General features: G+C 41.9%; 2 protein-coding genes across 7 annotated transcripts in view; one reads left to right on the top strand and one right to left on the bottom strand.

Moving 5' to 3' along the window:
- Positions 1-11,762, bottom strand: part of OXNAD1 (oxidoreductase NAD binding domain containing 1) — a 32,832-nt gene extending 21,070 nt beyond the window's left edge. Inside the window, exons 1-4 of one of the 5 annotated variants that reach the window (XM_054594852.1) lie at positions 11,625-11,762; positions 7,942-8,097; positions 5,987-6,113; positions 5,633-5,696 (exon numbers count right to left, since the gene is read on the bottom strand). In XM_054594852.1, the coding sequence (XP_054450827.1) occupies positions 5,633-5,696; positions 5,987-6,105 (183 nt within the window). In that variant the 5' untranslated portion in view covers positions 6,106-6,113; positions 7,942-8,097; positions 11,625-11,762. Of the gene's footprint in view, positions 1-5,632; positions 5,697-5,986; positions 6,114-7,941; positions 8,098-11,294; positions 11,314-11,378 lie in introns of those variants that run through there. The other 4 variants (XM_054594851.1, XM_054594850.1, XM_054594849.1 and 1 more) reach the window with 4 other exon arrangements.
- Positions 11,763-11,995: 233 nt separating this feature from the next.
- DPH3 (diphthamide biosynthesis 3) lies at positions 11,996-18,733 on the top strand. Of its 2 annotated transcripts, XM_054595005.1 has the most exons (3): positions 11,996-12,179; positions 12,728-12,802; positions 16,209-18,733. In XM_054595005.1, the coding sequence occupies exons 1-3, from the start codon at positions 12,072-12,074 to the stop codon at positions 16,272-16,274; spliced, it is 249 nt and encodes an 82-aa protein (XP_054450980.1). In that variant the 5' UTR covers positions 11,996-12,071; the 3' UTR covers positions 16,275-18,733. The 2 variants fall into 2 exon arrangements, with proteins under 2 accessions (XP_054450980.1, XP_054450981.1); XM_054595006.1 differs by lacking the exon at positions 12,728-12,802.
- The last annotated feature ends 324 nt before the right edge of the window (positions 18,734-19,057 follow it).

Below are 19,057 nucleotides of genomic sequence, written 5' to 3' on the forward strand. Positions count from 1 at the left end.
AAATTTTTCAAGAGTTCTGTATGGTCATGGCTCCACTTTCTTACCTGCCACCCGCTTTCCAACACAGCAGAGTCGAGGCTTTTGCTCTGCACCGGAGCCGGTCATTCTGGCCGCCCGCTACCAACCTACCAACGGTGACCTCTCTGCAAACGCCAGCACAGGCGGCCCCTCCCTCCGTGAGGCACTTTTTCTCCCCGCTTTACTGACACCCTGCTGATTTCCCTCTCCCCTCCCTGGCCACCCCTCCTCCCTCTCTTCTCCTGGCCCTTCTTCTTTTGCTTGCCCTCTAAACGTTGACACGTCCCAGGGCTGAGGACGGGGCCCTCTTCCCATACTCTGTACACAGCTTAAACTTCTTATTTCCAGCAGTGAACTCCAAACGCATATATCCAACTGCAGATTTTAATTTCCATTTCAAACAGCACATCCAACACAGAATGCTTTTATCCCAAAGTTTCTTCCTCTTCATTATTATGGAAAATTTCAAACATCCACAAAACTAGTAAAAATAGCACACTGAACTTCATGAACCCATGCCCTAGATTCAAGTCGGTATGAGGTGATAAAGCTTGTAGCGAACCTTGTTTCATCTGTACCTCCATCCACTTCCCACCCTCCCGCTTTGGATTATTCCAAAATTGAGCTCTGTATTTCCCCTCCTCCAAACTTCATCTTCTCCATGCAAGCAAATACACACCACCGTCATCACCCGCCCAGGGTAGTCAAATGCCAAAGCGGGACATCCCTGCGTTTCCTCTCCCCTCACTAACTGCACTCTCAGCTCGATCTGTTACCCCATCAGCCCCGCCTCTGTCCCAGGCCCACCACCTGCTCTGCATCCACATCACTACCTCCCTACTCTAAGCCACTATCACCTCTCCTAGGACTGTGTCAGTAGACTCCAACCTGGTGTCAAAGCACAACAAAAACCCAGTGCTCTACCAAGTGAATAAATGACCCATTTAAAATGCAGATTGCATGGCACTTCCCCGCTTAAAACTATCCATCACCCTTAGAGTAAAATCCCAACTCCTTAGCCAAGCCCACAGCAGTTTCTACAACCTACGGCCTCCTTTTGCTCATCCTACCACCTTCATCTGAACATGCCAAGCTTGCTCCTGCCTCAAAGGGTGGCTCCCGCTGGTCCCTCTGCCAGGAATGCTGTGCACCCATCTGGCTCTTTTCCACATTCAAGTCTCAGGCTAAATGTTACACATCCATTTAAAATAGCACCTATACCCCAGCCATTAGCCTGCTGTACTTCCTTTGCAGTGTGTACGACAGCTGACATTCACTGGTTTCTCTGCACCAGAATGAAGCTCCACATACACTACAGCAGGGGCTCTCCCTGCCTCATGCACTGCTGTATCCCTGCGCCTAACAGGGCCGGGCACGCAGCAAGCACTCAACACATGTCTGCTGAATTTAAAATAAAATACTGCATTTGATTGGATCCATTGAGGGGAAAAACGGGGCCGGGAGAGGGGAGGTGTACAAAACACCTTGCCTCTTGGATCACTTAAATTATTGACCAAGTTAAGTTCTGGGTACAGTTAAGAAAATTGCAGTCAAAGCAAGTTCTCCTTTTTCACAGCTTATACCTGTACAGAATGATACAGCACACTTGTATTATTACCTCATCTTCACTGCTGCTACTTTACAAAGCACTCATCCAAGGCAGTTCAGATAATCAGCCACAGAGGTGGGGTTAACACTTGTTTATTCCACTCAACGGAACATGAACCGAGTGCCTATGGTACATCAGCGTTGTACTAGATACTTCGCTACCGCACTGTTAAGCTGAGCCTTCCCTCAAGGACGCTCCCTCTTCGTAGGCTCCCACTCATAGCAGGGTGAGCACCCGGGGGAGCCAGAGACCAGCTGCCAGGGCCATGGCGACACACCTCCTCTGGAGTTTCTCCGAGAGACAAGGGCCAGGCCCTCTACCAGCCCCATAGCTACCTCTAGGTGGTGGGTGCCTGAGGTTCCTCCCCATCACTCTCTGCTCTGTTGGAGCTGACAAGGTCATGGGGCTGGAATGCCAAGCACTGTTCGCCCCAGGCTGGATAATCTCTAAAAGGCTCTCTGACCACCAACTCTGATAATCAAAGCAGATTAGGTGTCCCACTACCAGGAAACATTCCCTGTTAAAGAGATGCCCCTCTTCCCCACCAAGTTGAAGAAGGCCACTCTGGCACACAGTCTTCCCAAACTGTGCAGGTGATGACCGGCAGAGAATTGCAAGGGTTAAACCTGGCACACAGGCCAGCTTTTCAGCTAAGCAGCCCATCCTACTCAAACCCAGGCCTCAACAAAACCATAAGATAAGTCGAGGAGATTATCAGCGCTTGATATGCAGTACTGGGACTTATACAGTTCCCAAAGGTCTCTGCCACAGGTGCCCAGCAATTTGACTTTATTAGCTAACTACCCTATCAGCCACTAACTGCCCACTTTCCTCTGTGCAGTAACACTTCAGTGAAACTTTGGTTTGGAACAGAGATGAGGCTATGCGAAATTTATCTTCTACTGAGCTGCTCAACTAAACTTTGTCTAAATCAAGTCTCACATTCTTTTGTTGTAGCAGGGAGAAAAACCAATATGACATTAAAGATCTGAGTTCAAGCAAGTCCTTTACTTAGGCTGACAATGTAATTTATCATCTAAAACAGGGCATTTGTGAGAGCTAAAGGGGGTACCATTCCAGCGGGACAGGAAGCATGAGCCAGGACTATCCTGGCAAACCAGGAGGCGGGGTCGCACTGTCTAAATCTCTGAGACCTAAATCTCCTCATCTATAAAATGGGGATGAGGATCCCCACACATCCCTCCCAGAGTGGCTGTGAGAATTAAGCAACAACTTGTTGTGTAATCAAGTGCTCTGTAAAAAAAGATAATACACACAATGCATTTGTAGGATAAGGCACAGTCTTCTAAGAGAAGCAAACTAGTACAATTAAAAAAGGATCAGTGGTTTTCCAAAATCGATTAAGTGCACAAAATCAGTTTCTTCTGATCAGTTTCCCACCAGAATACAAGGTCAAGGACCTTATCTATCATTTTCAGTGCTGTAACCCCAGGACCTAGCTTACTGTCTGGCGTATTTCCAAATAACTGCATAAAAATCAGTAATGTAAAAAATTCTTCCATTACCAAACTCTCCCATCAAACTGATAGAGAACATGTTGCTCAGGGGGCCAGCCCTCTATGGAGCCACGCATAGAGTGACCCCCTCTCAGTCTTACCTGAACAATACTTACTGCATTACAGTATTTCTACTCTTATCTCTCTGACCTTTCTAAGGTTACCCAGACTGCTTATTCTTTTGTTCCTTAAAAAAAGAATGTGAGCTCAACACAAAGAGTCAAATGTCATTCAATTCAGAGCTCCCTTTCCTGCACCAGCATGACTCCAAACTGGCTACATTTACAGTCTAAAGAAAGATGCATCAACATCTTAATATGCTCATTCAGTAAGTTCTCTATAGGGAACCCAATGGTTAATAAGGACAGGACACTTATGGCTGGGTGAGTGCTCCATTCTTTGCCCACTCAGGAAGGGTAGCAGGATCCTTTGGCTTCAGAATCACAGACTTGGGCCAGAGCATCCCTCTGGGCCCTGGAAGAAGCCACTCGTCATCTCCTAGGCTCTGTTTCCTCTTTTGTAAAATGTAGATGCCATCCTATCCTTAGGCTACCTCACAGACTTGAACGGAAGAGCAAATGCCATATGGGGAGTTCTATAAAGTATCCTCGCAATACAAATGAAAGGCAAGAGTGGTAGATGAGACCATGTGGTGGGCTAGTTCTACCACATGGCCGAACAAGAGGCACTGTTCATATCAACCAGTTCAAGGTCAGACTGGGGTGAGCTCCTAATGACCTTATACTGCTGTGGTAGGACATCATCTAGCTTTATCTAGTGCCTCCCAGCTCCCAGCTCGCATTCTATTTTGGAAAAAAAGTGGAAATTAAAAACAAAAGAAGAGTTGCAATTGGAAAGTTCTTCTACCTCGATAATACCATGGTTGAAATTAGCCCTATAATTTTCTGACTTCTGGGTATTACAATTCTCAACTTTTCAATCACATTTTTAGAGTTTATATTAACTTCCTATGTAGTTTCCTTAAACTTGGCTTAAAATAGCCATCCCAAAAGTCTCAATAGTTTTGTCCTGTAAAAATCTGAAATTACTATTCTAATTCAGGGATTGGCAAGCTATGACCCACAGACCGTATCTAGGTGTTTTGATAAAGAACATTTTATTGTTTGTGTGTGTGCTGTCTATGGCTGTTTCCACAAGGTAAAGGCAGAGTTTCATAGTTGGGACTAAAGACAGCAAGGCCCAAGACCCTGTGGCCCCTCAGGGAAAATCTGCCAAATTCTGCTCTAGCTCTACATGCCTCAAAATGTCACAAAAAGGATAGAGTCCAGGACTCTTAAAACCACTTTTTTCCTTCAAAATTGGCAAGGTTTTGCTTTTTAAAAAAAGAAATTCTAAAAAACCTCATATTTAAAGAATCAGCATTTTTGTGTGTTCCAGAAACTAAAAAAAAAATAAAAAAAGTATTTTCAGATTTATTATCAGTGGGAAAAGCATATTTTGCCACACATCCATAAATCTATTATGCTGAACTAATTTTGCACAGACTTCTCAAGAAAGAGCATTGGCTCAAAGCTGAATCCACAAGCACACTGCCCTCAGTCCCAGAGCAGTTTTCTGAAAACAGAACCAGCTTGAAAAATGGGGCCTAAACAATACCCTTGTACGTTAAAGAGGAGCCTACTCTTACTACTGAAAATTAAATTACTGCAACAATACAATTTCTGACCATGCTTATAGAAGTGTATAAATCCTTCCTTATATGAAATACTTTTACCTTATAATACTAAGCTAAATACATCTAAATATGTAAAGAATCACTCAAAAAGCAAAACAAATATCCAATTTATGTTTTTAAAAAGAAAATGTGGTTACTCACTGAGGTAAAGGGTGAGGATCCTTATTTCCCAGCCCTTGACACCCCTTCAGGTGGTGGATTAGCATTGTACAATTTGAACATGGTGGGAAAAAGTCAGCAGAGGGGAAGGGTAATAAGAGCTCTTCCACCTTCCTTTCTCAGATGTCAGTGTTCTCTCCCTTGATGAAATAAGTTGTTCTATAGTAGGGATAAGAACAAGGACTTTGAGACATGGTGTCAAAAAAAGAAAAAAAGAAAGAAAGAAAGAAAGAAAGAAAGAAAGAAAGAAAGAAAGAAAGAAAGAAAAAGAAAAGGTAAGCTATTCACAATGTGGGCTCTAAAAGAAGCTCTCTCCCTAAAACATAACCCTACACATCACGCCTCTGAGGGCAGTTCCCCCAATGGCTGCTGTATGCCCTTCATTTAAAAAAAAAAAAAAAAAAAAAAATCTGTTCTTCCAAGTTTAAAAGGAAAACTTTGAGTATTTCACTGTCATCTTTTCAAAGCAGTTATCTTATGTCCTGTTGAGAAAAATTCTGAAGAGAAAAAGAACAAACTTTCCCTGACTGTCTTCAAAGGGATAAAGCTCATCTAGTGGCTCCGCCATCAGCCACTCATAACTGTGCAAGCTGCCTGGCCTAGGAGAACCTGCCTCAGCCCACACGTACACACCTCCCGTCGGACGGCATTTGCGGTTCTCTCCAAGTGATCAGTTTTCCTTTTGGACTTCATCATGCTGTAAAACAAAGGAAAATTAGGTTATTATTATCCTCACATGAAGTAATTAAATTAAGTTTCCATTGTAATAGCATGCCGATCCAAAATTCATTATCACATTATGAGTCTTAGAAAATGGTCAATGAAAATTTGCACATCTAACTAAAGTTTAACGATTTACTGACGTTATGCACATTTAAGCGTATGTTATATTATGCCTTCAAGGCTCTGATATGCCTCCCACGACCATCAGCAGGTCAGGTCTCTTTGAAAATCAACTTCAAATGACACCGAAGGCTGATGACTCACCTGGTTAGAGTAAGGTGGCGCAGAGTGCTGCGTGTCGCTCTCAACAAAGCAGCCTGGGTACAGGCGACTCCCACAGCGCCCCGCAGCAACGCTGGGGTCAACGCAGCAGCACAGGCCATGGCGCTTCCTGGGCAAACATGACACTGAAAATTAAAATATGCTAAGAAAAAGTAGAGAAATATCAGACTATTTTAGGGGCCAATGGAAAAGGGTTTAGATTTTTGTCCATACTGTTAGGAGCTGATCTAATGATGAAGCGATTATGGGCCTAATTCTCCCTGAGAGTGGGGGAAAACTTCTGCCACTATTTATGAGTTAATTTAACTGATCTCCACAGTACACACATATGTAATTATTGGTACTATCAAATAGTCATGTTCTCTATTAGTTTCCAAAATCCCTGACCAAGTTCACATGACTTATCTTATACTATTACAGGGGAGTAGATTTTCTAACTGCTTGATAATTGTACTCCAACCAAAGAGCACCACATAAGTCTTTAATATTTCTTGATAAATAAAGCACAAGGGACAAATACACTGAGGTTCACAGCAATGGGAAGAAACTGCAACTATATGTGATAACATAGATGAATATTACAAATATCACATTGAATGAAAACAATGAAAGCAGCCACTCAAAACAGCAGTCTATGGATCCAGTAATATAAGGTACAGAAACAGACAAAATCAATCTATGAAGCTAGAGATCAATTTAGCAGTTAGCCTTGGGAAGTAATAGTGACAATGTCGTATCATAATCTGAATGCTGACTGCATGGGTATTCTCATTTTCTGAAAATTCATTAAACCACAGAGGATTTGTAGGGCAGTAAAAATACTCTGTGTGATACCAGGATGATGGATATATATCATTATACGTTTGTCCAAGTCCATAGAATGTACAACAGCCAGAGTGAACCATGATAGAAACTATGGACTTTGGATGATAATGATGTGTCAGTGTAGGTTCATCAACTGTAACAACTACACTACCCTAGTGAAAGATGCTGACGATGGTAGAAGCTGTGCATGTGTGGGGGCCAGGGACACATGGGAATCAACTGTCTTAATAAAAAAAAATTAATCAAGCTGTCCTCTTAGGATATATGTACTTATCTATCTGTAAATTATACTTGAGTAAAAAGGTTTAAAAAACAAAAACCCAGAAAGGTTCCCAACATTTCAAAGTCTAAAAACTACTGACCTATCAGGAAAAGCACTGATTAGGAGTGAGATGGTTTTTTTTCCTTTTTTTGGGGGGGGGGGGGGGGGGGAGGGAGTTCCTACCATCTTGTTTTCCTCAGCCTATTTTTAAATATTCTTTTGCCTAAGATGGCCACTTTTAACATGTTATATTGCATATCTGTTCTTTCCTCTTAGTCAGCTTGAGAATAAATGAAGATGTATGAGAATACTCTTTTTTCCTAAGCTCTTTGGAAGGCACTATATAAATTAATTGTTTTAAATTTAGTGTTAGAAAAACATTCGAGCTAGATGTGCTTATGTTCCTATTCCATATTGATTAATTAAGCCCTTCATCTGACAAATATTTATTGAGACCATTATGTTGCAGGCACTGGGAATATAGACAGTAGCAAAACAGACCTTCTTGGGGACCTTATATTTTAGAAGGTAGAGACAGAAAATAAAGTAAATAAATCAGGTAGTGATATAACTCATATGTAGTTTTTTCAGTTATAATAAAGTCATATCAAAGAAGTCACTGCTTCATAACTGATCTTTAGATCAGGTAAAAGATCTATTTTTTGCCATAGTATAATGTAGTATCATTGTGGATAAATAATGAAATAATGCTACTTGCTACTTTTCTCTTGAATAAATGAAAAATGTGTAATGCCTCTTTACCTCATACAAGACTACTAAATGTAGTTTCTCTCATTTATATATGCTAAACCAAATATGGTATGTTAATCATAGAAAGAAAGAAACTTACTTTAGAAGTCCATGATATTTTAGGAGTAATTAAGTATATAGGTGGCTGGCTGACTGTTATACAATATTTTGGTCCTGGTATTATACTGAGACCTTCAGACAGACACCAGTTGGAACCCGGACAGTGTTTTCATATATTGAAATTCTCACAAAGTTCCTGCAATGGCAGAGACAACATGGAAGAATGATGTTTTGGAAAACTGTTAAAAAGCACTACTATCTCCTAGCTGCAAACGACAAGGCTCACTATAGTCAGGAGGCATTGCCTCAGAGCAAAACTGCTCCATTTCCCCCATTCTCATCAACTCTTCCCCTCATCTTTCTACTTTTCTTTTTGCTGGGTGTTTTTTCCCACTTTTCTGACTCCACCCTATGAAAGACCAGACCAATGACTGGAATGATACAATTAGTGTCATTTAAGGTCAAGTTCCCTAATAAAATTTAACATATAGTTTAATATGAGAACATTGTTCTGCTCAATGTTTCGGACAACTATTACTAAAATAGCCCTCATATAAGATACTTCGTTTAGTGCTTATGCTGTCTGAATGGTCTACTGCTCAGATGAACTGCAAAACAAAGAAATGTTAATTTTTAAAAGCTGTTCTCTTAAATTTTAAAATCTTGTTTTGTAAATACCATGACCAAGAGTGCCACCTACTGGTAAAAATGGGTATTTTTTATCACACTGCTCAAAGTGACTACCAAAGCAGTAAGGCTATTTTTTTTTTTTAAAGCTACCTCATCTTTTAAATATGTCCAATGGTTTCACATATTCAATGTAAGTATTTAATTAACTATATAATATTAATATATATTAAGTAATTTCTAAAACTATACAGACAAGAATATTCCATACATGTTTATAGCCTCATAGGCCTTACCTCACCCCCCAAAAATCTTAGTTAACTCCATTTATGAAACAGAGAAAATTATCATAAATGCTAAATAAAACTTGTATCTATGTAAGCAGTAAAAAAATGAATGCAAGCAATAGATTAAATTTGATTTAAAATGACACTGGTTTCTGTTCAACAAGTATGCTCAATTTACTAAACAATTACTGGGGTGCAAGGCACTATTTTAGGCCAGGGAGACACAAAACAACCAGGCACAAGGTCCTTGCCATCATGAAGCTTTTATTATAGTGTGTGTAACAGGTAAGAGTAGGGTGGCTGGGGGGATATCAGGAAAGGTCTCTTTCAAGAGACATGAGCTGAAACTTGAATGATGAAGAAGTCAGTCAAGCAGATGTTAAGAGCAGAGCATCAGTCACACTTGTGTGTTAGGGAACCAGAGCCGGTGCGACTGGAGAGCACTGAGCTAGGTGACAGTGGTTTGAGTGAGGTTGAGTAGGTGGATGCGCCAGACCAGGCCTTATTCTAAGGGCAATGGGAAGCAAGTGAATGGTTTGAATAAACCAGCAGAGGGACATGATCGAATTTACGTTAAGGAATCACCCACGCTGCTATGTGAAGAACTGATCAGGGGGGCAAGAGTCGAAGCAGGAAGTCCAATTAGAAGGCTCTAGTCTAAGATTAGAGTAGGATTAAGCTATAGATCTGACAGAAGTAGATGAACATGGAATATATTTTGGAATTAAAGTCCTAAGACTTGTTGATAGACTGGATGAGGTAGGAGAGAAACAAAAACCAAGAATGCCTCGAAGATCATCAGTGCACTGAAATAAAGTTAAATTCACAGAAATATCATGGAAACCACTGATTTCCAATCCTAGGTGCTACTGAAGAAACAAAGGGGTTCCTGGCATGGCATTTGGTAAGGGAACCCCTGTGGCATTCAAGTTATTTCAAGGGTGCTTGACTTGGAATCCACGGAGCTGGGTTCAGACCTGACTCCTTCCTGCTTTTTGATCTTGGGCCAGTCACCTCTTACCACTTTTAAATGGGAATGCCAACACCAGTTCACTGAACTGCTGAGAGAAATGAATGTCCACAGAAGTACCTGGCAAGCAAGAGTGCCAGAAAAAAAACCAACCGAAATGCATTAACCTCCTGGCTCCCTGTCAAACAATCTTGAGAGGTAGTTTGATATTGCTAATAAATAATACCCCTTAGCCTGATATACAACAGCACTCATAAAATAGTTTCCATTATATAATTGTGACTTATTTCTAAGTTGAATCTAACGTTAAGAATTTTGGTCGCTGTTATTTTCCAGATCAGTGTGTTACATTTTACGATTAAATAACTTTGTGATCTCAAATGATCCTACAGCAACTAGTAAATCTGGTTTTGTCATGCTTTCGGTGTCCAAAAATGTCTCATTACAGAACCTTTCCATTACTTTTTAGGAATAAATAGAAAGTTTAATAGTCATTTGTAATGTTTTATTTAAAAATGCTGGGGGGAGTAAAAAAAAAAAACTGCATCACATGTTTGGCTATGGTTTTATTTTCTTCAGCATAGCATGAACTCCACACTGGGCAAAAACACACAGGGAACCACTTCTGGCCAGACAAGGGGTGTGGCCAAGAGATGGCGGGATGGAAACAGTATGGAAAGCCAAGGAGACCCGAATTGAGATCTCAAGGGAACCAGCACTGCTCTAGTGAACATCTCAGCAGTCCACAGAGGGATGTGTACATATGTGAGTATTATGTATATGCATTATGTGAATGTAAACTGTGGTACATATGATTGCTGGGCCAAGTAAAATTCCTAATTCCCACACAGAAGGAATGTTAGATCTGAAAGGGATCTTATAAACTACCACTAATACAACCTTCTTTTAAGTCAGAAGAAGAAATAATGTAAATATCCAAAGAATGTAAATATCCAGTTCCCAGTGCTACAAGAGTCAGATTCGGGATCCAGATCTACTTCTCAACAGCACTTTATTCACCACACTGCACTGCTTGTCTACCTAGTTTTGAATTAATGCCTAGTAATGAAACACTACCCCAGGGGATCCGGATATACCAAAACAGGCACTAGTACTGCTTCCAAGACAAAGCACTGTTATTTTTGCGTTTCGCTTCAAAGTATAAAGAGGCCTCATGGTAATAACTCTGTCCGCTGATGCTATTCCTTTTACAAAGAAGAAACTGGTTTACGCAAGTTAAGTAATGTGTTGCCAGGTTTTGGGGACAGACAGGTTCTTCATTTCGTAGGCGTATGATTTTGGTCTAGATCCCCAACTCTATATCTCAGTTTGAGGATCAATAATATGGAATAACGTCTAAACTCCCAAGATTGATGGAAGAGTTATACTTAGCCCAATACCGGGCGCAAAGCAAACTCCTTATAATAAAAGGTGATCCTATTACTGTTATTACAAATCACTGTAGTAAATAATGTCATATGCTTGGCAAACATATGACTAGAATTTCACCTGCTTCCCAGGTCTCGGTCCTTCCAACAACACAATTTAGAGCATTTGAAGATTATCTGGGGTGATGAAGAGGCGGGGATATACCTGTACAGCCGAGTGCAGCCAGGAACTACAAGCAAGGCGTCGCCCTGAGCTCAAGGTCACCCGGTACATCGAAATTCCGAGGGAGCTTTTCGTTGGTCGCCAGGAAGGCACAGAGATTGAGAAGGCTGAGCTGCTCCCGCCGCCGAAGACCTAGCAAGGTTGCGGGCCTTTCCCCAGGGGCGCCGAGGGCCTGGCTATGCTATCTAGACCTGCTGCGGCCTTCAGCGGGGTCTAGTTAACGCCTACCGAAGGTCCAGAGACGTGAGGCCGGGAAACCACAGCCGCAGTAAGGTGCCTCCACGCCGCCAACAGACCAGGAACCTAGCTTGCTGAACAGCACCAAACTCCGCCGCCGGTTCCTGAAAGCTTCCGGTGTCCCCGACGTGACGTAGCAGCATCTCGAGCGATCCTCACTTCTATTGGTCACTTCCGTCCAATGGGCGGAGCGGCACACGACACCACAAAGCAGCAAGCACTCCCTTCCACGGTCTTTCAACACTCCAGCTCAGCCATCTCCATGGTGACCGCGACCGGGTCACCCAGTTGGCCTCCAAGCCCGCAGTTGCGTCATTGTCCATGCGCCGGAACCAGTAGTTTTTGCGCCTGCGCATGACGACAACGCCCGGCTGGGGCAGGCGTCCACCAGATTACGTCGGTTTCCGTTGGTGGGGACCGTCTTCTGGCCCCCGTACGATGGCAGTGTTTCACGATGAGGTGGAAATCGAGGACTTCCAATATGACGAGGACCTGGAGACGTATTTCTACCCCTGCCCTTGTGGCGATAACTTCTGCATCACCAAGGTAACTTCTGGGTCCCGCCCGGCTTCTCATCGGAGCAGGCGCGTTCTCGCTTTAAGGTGTTTCTTCCGCCGTTCCGTAGCCCACGCGGTTCCTGTTATCCACGCTCTTTTTATGCTGTTTTTGAATTCCCCGAAAGTTGATATTGTTCGCTGTCAGTGGTCATTCCGTTCTAGTCTTTAAGTCACGCTGAGAGTGGGGTTAGGGACAGGAGCAGGGAGGGGGTGGATGGCGGGGAGCCTCATTTCTCGCCGTCGGATCCACCTTCCTGGGATACTTCTTTGGAACAAGAGACCCGTTTTTGTCATCCCAGAAGTTTTGAGGCGACCTTGACTGGACCTTGACTAACCTTCCAGGGTATTTCTCCCAAGTAACGCTTCCAGGGACAACTGGGGCTGGCATTTCTCTCGGGAGGCCCCTTTGGCCTTCACATACCTTGTGGGGAGGCAAGCGACAGAGGAGCTGGCTGCCCTGTGGGGTGGGAGGGTTTGGGAGCAGGAGTTTGCAAAGGGAAGGCAATGCTGACCATTCCGTGTTTGATTTTATTGTAGGAAGATTTGGAGAATGGGGAAGACGTGGCAACGTGTCCTAGCTGCTCTCTCATTATAAAAGTGATTTATGACAAAGTAAGGGGTCAAATTTTAAAAGGTGGGGGGAGGGTTGTGGTGCAAGAACCTAGAGCAGTCTGTCTATGGTGTGTAAGTGCAGGAGAATGTTTTCTAACAGTGTTACGGAAATGCTCTTTTTAAAACAAATTTTAGAAACCATTCATAAACAAATTTAAATTAAAATTTTAAAGGTTCAGTTTAACTGATTTTAGCTTTAGACAGGGAAATAAAAAAGAATGGTTTTATCTAGTGAAAATTATAATTATTAAATGAAAGACATAAAGGCTGGTTGACATTCTTTATTCCTCCTTTATTTAATAAGTGATTAAAATTGTTTAGATTGCCTAGATTTACTTTGAAGGGAACAGTTGTATAGCATCTCTTACCTGGCTTGTACACAGAATTCTGCAGTATATTGTTTGAGATATAATCAGTTGCAATTGTACAATTTCTTTAGTCTTTAGTTGTCCTGTTTTTCCCCCAAGAATATAGGATATAGAAAACAAAATAAGTGTTCTTATTACGCATCCCAACTTTTGGTCAGTACTTTGAATAAAGTCTTAAGTAAGAAGCTTAACCTTTTTTTTTTTCTTTTGAGATATAATTGACATAAAACAGCTCGACATTTTTAAGGATAATCTCTAACATGACTATAGGGAAGGTGGGAATAGGGCACTTAGCCTCATGAGAGAAGCAGGCTATAATTTAGACTATAATTTGTAAGTTTACTGATTATTCTTGTATTAAAATGTGTTCTGGAACAAAAAGAGAACAGGGTAAGAGATCAAGAGTGCTGGTATGAGACAAGGGTGCTATTTTAAATAGGGGGCTCATGGCGTGCCTATTGAGCAAAGATTGAACGAGGTGAGGGAGTGAGCCCTGTACGTATTAGGGGTAAGAGCAGTCTAGCAAAGGGAACTGTAAGTGAAGAAGCCCTAAGGCAGAGACATGCTTGGTTTTATTGAGGAACAGCAAGGAGGCCAGTGTGACCAGAGCAGAGTAAATGAGGGTGAGCATTGTCCAAGAAGAATTAGTGCAGTGGGGCAGATCAGAGATGTTTGTGGGCCACTCTAGGGTCTTTGGCTTTTCCTGTGAATGGTAGAGGGAACCACTGGAGGATTCTATTACAAAGTTGTGCCATGATCCAACTCAAGTTTTAAAAGAGGGATCCTGGCTGTGTCAGAGTAGACTACGAAGGAGCAAGTGTGGAGGCAGGAAAACCAGGGTATTAGACTTTTCAAAGGAGGGATGGGTAGCTTGGATCAAGCTGCAGCAGTGGGCATAGTGAGAAGTGGTTGGATTCTGGGTACACTTTAAAGGACAAGGATTTCTTACTCATTAGATATATGATAGTAATCAAGAATGATTTCAACATTTGTGGCCTTCAGAACTGGAAGGATAGATTTACCATCAACTGCGGGGGAAGTGAGTGCAGGTATAGGGGTGGGAGTTGGACATACTATTTTTGAGAGGTCTATTTTTCGTCCAAGTAGAGCTGGTGGAAGGCCCTGGGGCTCAGAGAGAACACAGAGCCATTGCTTGAGGGGTTACATGGCAAGAGGGCAATTGATATATGCCAAGTATGGAGATCAAGGAGTGGTCACTTGGTGCTGTAAATTTGAGTTATCAGCATAACACCTGCATTTAGAGCCATGCGATCCGGTGGGATCACCAGCACTGTGGATGTAGCAGAGGTGGACAAAACAAAAGACTAAGCCCGGGGCCACTCCAGCATTGAACAGTCAGGGAGGGAAGGGGGAATCAGCAAAGCTGGGTGAGAAGGAGCAACCATAGAGGAGGAGGAAAACCACCGGTGTCATATCCTGGAAGCCAGATGAGAAAAGGTAGAGGAAGTGACCAACCTTGTCAGATGCCAGTGATAGGTAATTGAACATTAACCATGGGATTTAACAGGCCACTTGTGATGGGACCAAGAGCAGTTTCAGTAGAGCAATGGAGACAGAGCCTGATGGTGGAAAACTTGCTGGAGAGAATGAGAAAAGAATAGGAGGCAACAAGTGTAGACATTTCTTTCAAGGAGTTTGTTGCAAAGGGGATCAGAGACATGCGGCAGTAACTGGTGGTCATAGAGGACCAAGAGAGGGTTTAGGTGGTAGACATTGAGCCGCATGGGTGAATGTAGATGTAGGAAGTTAGATTTAACCAGGGCTGTGTTTTTGCCATGTAAACAGGAAGGAGCGAGAGAAAAGTGATGATGTAATTGACTGTGGGATTTAAACTAGGTAAAGAAGGCATTCAGGGAGTGAGGGCAGTGAAAAAGGTTTAGGATGAATACACTGGAGATTCCAGAAGGGTTGGAACAAGGGATCCAAGGGGAGTAGATGGCAGCAACAGAGGAATAATGATGATACAATCTCATGGCATAAGAATCAAAGTTGGTGGGTTTTAGAGAGGGAAGGAGAACAGTGACAGAAAGGAGCAATCAGTTCCTCCTCCAGTCTCGGTGGCACTGGGGGCCTGTGAGAACACAGAGCCATCGCTCGAGGGGGTGCATGGGAAACGTGTCTTTAGGGAATGGCCTCTTCTCAACCTCAGTATTAATGACATTTGGGGCTGAATAACTCTTTGTTGTCCAGGGCTGTCCTGTGCCTCTACTCAGCACCTCAGCCTTCTAATTGCTAAATGTCCCCCGGAGACAAAATCAACACCCCCCACCACCACTACCCCTTCACCTTGAGAACCACTGCATTAGAGCAAGAAGGCTCAGGGGCATTTTAAAGAAGAGGTTGAGAAGGTGGAGCGTTGCTCTGCTCATGGACCGTAAATTCCAAAGAGCAGTGGGAGGATTCCAGGTACCCGGCAGGAGTGAGAGAGCAACAGGGACAGAACTCACGCCGACCCTCATGGGGATCAGATTGCAGGATGTGAGGGGTAACCCAGGAGGCAAAGATTTCTTATGGTAGTTGATAAGCCGGGATAATAATCAGAGATTGGACTTAATTTACAGAGAAGTTAACATTTGCACATATCTCTGCTGGGAAACACATAAGGAGCTATCCCTTTTAGAAGAAGTAATAATTTTGGCCATTGAAATCAGTTATTTGAATGGCCAAATGCTGAAGTGGGGAAATTTTGGCGTAAGTAATAATTAAAACAGAAACTGAAAAGACGTGGCAATGTCTTTATAAATGTCACTTCTGAGAGATGAATGCTTTGTGATAAAGACGGGCACATTTGTTTATAAGATAAGGTGCTTTATATTAAATATGAATTCATGGCTAAAAACTGATAGTTTTTTTAAGTTTATAATTCTGGTGCTGACATTGACCCTTTGAAGAAGGATGAAGTGATAGAGAAATGGAAACGTGCACAGCTTGATTGATTTGTAACCGGATGAAAGTTCAATGTTGATGCATTTGTGACACACTCAGTGGTTAATGTAATTTTTTTTGTTCTTTCTTAGGAGCAGTTTATGTGTGGAGAAACAGTCCCAGCCCCTTCCACCAATAAAGAATTAGTTAAATGCTAAACAAGACTTTAGGAATCCAAATCCTGAACATTTGGGGATGAGCCAAGCCGGAAAAATCAAAGGCAGAGTTACTGGCTTCCTCTTAGGGACAATCATTTTGTAGTTTGCTGTTTTGGATTCTTTCCATTGGTTGCCAAGTTCTTCTCCAATGAAAGAGGCAAGTCCATGACATGACGTATCTGGATTTCATGCTTAGAACTTTGAATTGGAAAAAGTGTCCGTTCTTTTCCATATGAATTTAAAGGAAGACAATTTGAAGTCAGTGCGTTCCTTCCCTCTGTTTTGTTATTTTTATCTTATACCTATTGTTATCTGATAACAGCCTCATCTACCTCAAAGTCATTAGGATTCCTTAATTTAAAAAAAGAGATTTTATTTTTTTAATTGGTTATTAAGATTATTAAATTATGCCCTTTTTGAAATTACTATCAGCTTTGTTATTCTAAACTTAAGAAAACTAGTTGCTTTGTCAGTACTGCGCAGTACTCCAAGCCAGTCTTTTCAGCCTGGCCATTATTAGGATGTTCCTCTTCTGTTAAGCATGTGTTTTCCATTTTACTTCATGCTTTGAGTTCTGGTCATGGGATTAGAAAATATATTGAGCTCACATTTTTTTCCAGAGCTTAAAGTTAGTACAAAAGAAAGAAAAGTCAAAAGCGAAGTAGTCAAAGAATATGGAGTTTCTTTATCAATATTCTGCATGTTCCTTGAAGACAGACAGAAAAACAGCCCAAGGAAGTGACATTGGTAACAGAGTGACAGGAGAAAAGCACGGCGACCCAGCACATGCAGCGCTTCCATTTGGTTGCCAGGTCGTGGCGAGTAACATGGCTGTATCTGGGTTCTCGTTGGTCTGTTACTTTTAGATATGACTAGTGGAATTCATTCTAGATGGGTACAAATGTCGCGTCTTCATAGCTGGCGGCAGAGCTCTTAGCCTTCCCACAAAATATAATCACTACTCCTAAAGGTGAAGCATTTACAAGTCTTGCATTTGCTGGGGAAGAACCTGAAAATGAGATGCCTGTTCCCAGTAAATGTACCCCTGGGAGCACATCTAATAAGCTTTTGTGTGTTGCAACGAAACCAAACATTCACTCTTACAGAGAAATGTTGCCCTGGAGAAAAAGAAATATATAAAGATAGGCGATCAGTTTGCCTTTGCTGCAGTGCTGAGAGTAGCAAGAAATTAGCATCACTTACATGGAAATTCAAAAATTCCCTTTATATACGCAAGTCTTCTGTGTGTATGAAGTTTTAAAAAACACACACACTGATGTCTGGCCGGTTGTTTTGGCAATGGCTCCTACAACTGAACAGAAAAATCCCTGCCAGAATGTGAACATTCTATTACTGATTGATAAACATGCTGCACGCACTCATTGGAATTTAACCAAAAATGAGTGAGCGGGGTTTTTTTGTTTTGTTTTTTGCCTGCCAGCAGCATGGCTATGTGCAGCCATTAGCTGAGACATAAAATAAATCACCAAAAATGTGTGCTAGAAGTACTTGATACATTATGTGAAGCATTAGATGGCAAATTCTTGATGTGATTAGAAATCTCATTGCTGTTGGGAACACTGACTCCCCAGAAGCCAACCACACTTGCTTTGAAACCAGCAACAGCCCAGATGAACAGAGCAGGCTCAGGCTCTTCGAAATGAGCTGCACAGAGAAACAAACTGCCCCATCTGCAAAAGTTGATGGCTTTGTAGATAGCGATGATGTTAGCTCCCACAGTTAATGATGAATTTCAAACAAGAATAAACACTTTTTGATACAGGTCTGAGCACAGAAGAACAGGAAGTGGCCTGGGTCCAGATGTTTCAGGAGAAAAGCATAAACAACAATCAATGATCAGTGACCAGCTGCAGTCGTGGGAATGATTTTGTTTCCGAGCAGCCAAGTCACTAAATTTGTTAACTACAAAAGAACACATGAGAATTTAATTTAAATTTCTATTAAGCAGAAAGTAATGCCAGGGTCTTTCAGTCATGACTAGAGTTCTGTATGATGTAATATATGTGCCTTAATTAATTCAACAGACATTTCTGGAACACCTGAAAACACCTGAGAAGTGGTAATTCAACCTCTGTCCTTGACTAGCTTTGTAATCTTTGGCAAGGCCAGTGTATTGTCTGTACACTTAGGAGACTAGATCAGGTGATTCATAAATTGTCAGCTCAGGCTTTGTAGCTTGCAGGAGCTGAAATGGTCATTGAAACCTTCATAAACTCAAAACTAAATCATGAATCATAAGAGAGCGACTCCATTCTTCAGTAATTTGGTGTTACCACACTTCTGAGTCTTGTGATTATAGTCAACTGTGTAAATGATGCTGCATATCCTTTATACACTCAGAAGCATTTTCTTAGAAAGCAGTCAACATTTTTGTAACTGTATATATTAATTTATTACCAGAATAATTGTATTGCCATGCTCAATAAAGTCAGACAATTCAGAACCATTTGTTTGCATGTGGCTTTGCTTCCATTAAATACCAACATTTTGTATTAAATGGCTTGGATGTAATGTTACAAGAGGTGGGAATTTTTGACCTGCTTTAGGGCATTGTAAATAGGTTTCTGGTATGAACAGTAAAGTTTTTTTAAATAGGAAATTGCCACTTTCTACAGTCTGGCCACATGGGTTTGTGCTCTGGGTTTTTACTGTTATTTGAAAAATACATTGTTTTGAATCAAGTGGCAGTAAGGCAACGATGACATTCTTAGGTGGGTAGTTCAGTTTACTGCTGGGAAAGAAGGCTTACCTTTTATTTAAGG

Source organism: Pteronotus mesoamericanus, unplaced genomic scaffold (assembly GCF_021234165.1).
Source record: "Pteronotus mesoamericanus isolate MK-2021 breed Mesoamerican mustached bat unplaced genomic scaffold, CSHL_Meso_final scaffold_54, whole genome shotgun sequence".
In the NCBI taxonomy this organism is placed as follows: domain Eukaryota; kingdom Metazoa; phylum Chordata; class Mammalia; order Chiroptera; family Mormoopidae; genus Pteronotus; species Pteronotus mesoamericanus.

Coding starts and splice junctions, on each gene's coding strand:
- DPH3 (XM_054595005.1), top strand. CDS start 12,072: ATGGCAGTGTTTCACGATGAGGTGGAAATCGAGGACTTCCAATATGAC. Junction 12,180..12,727: donor ATAACTTCTGCATCACCAAG/GTAACTTCTGGG, acceptor ATTTTATTGTAG/GAAGATTTGGAGAATGGGGA. Junction 12,803..16,208: donor TAAAAGTGATTTATGACAAA/GTAAGGGGTCAA, acceptor GTTCTTTCTTAG/GAGCAGTTTATGTGTGGAGA.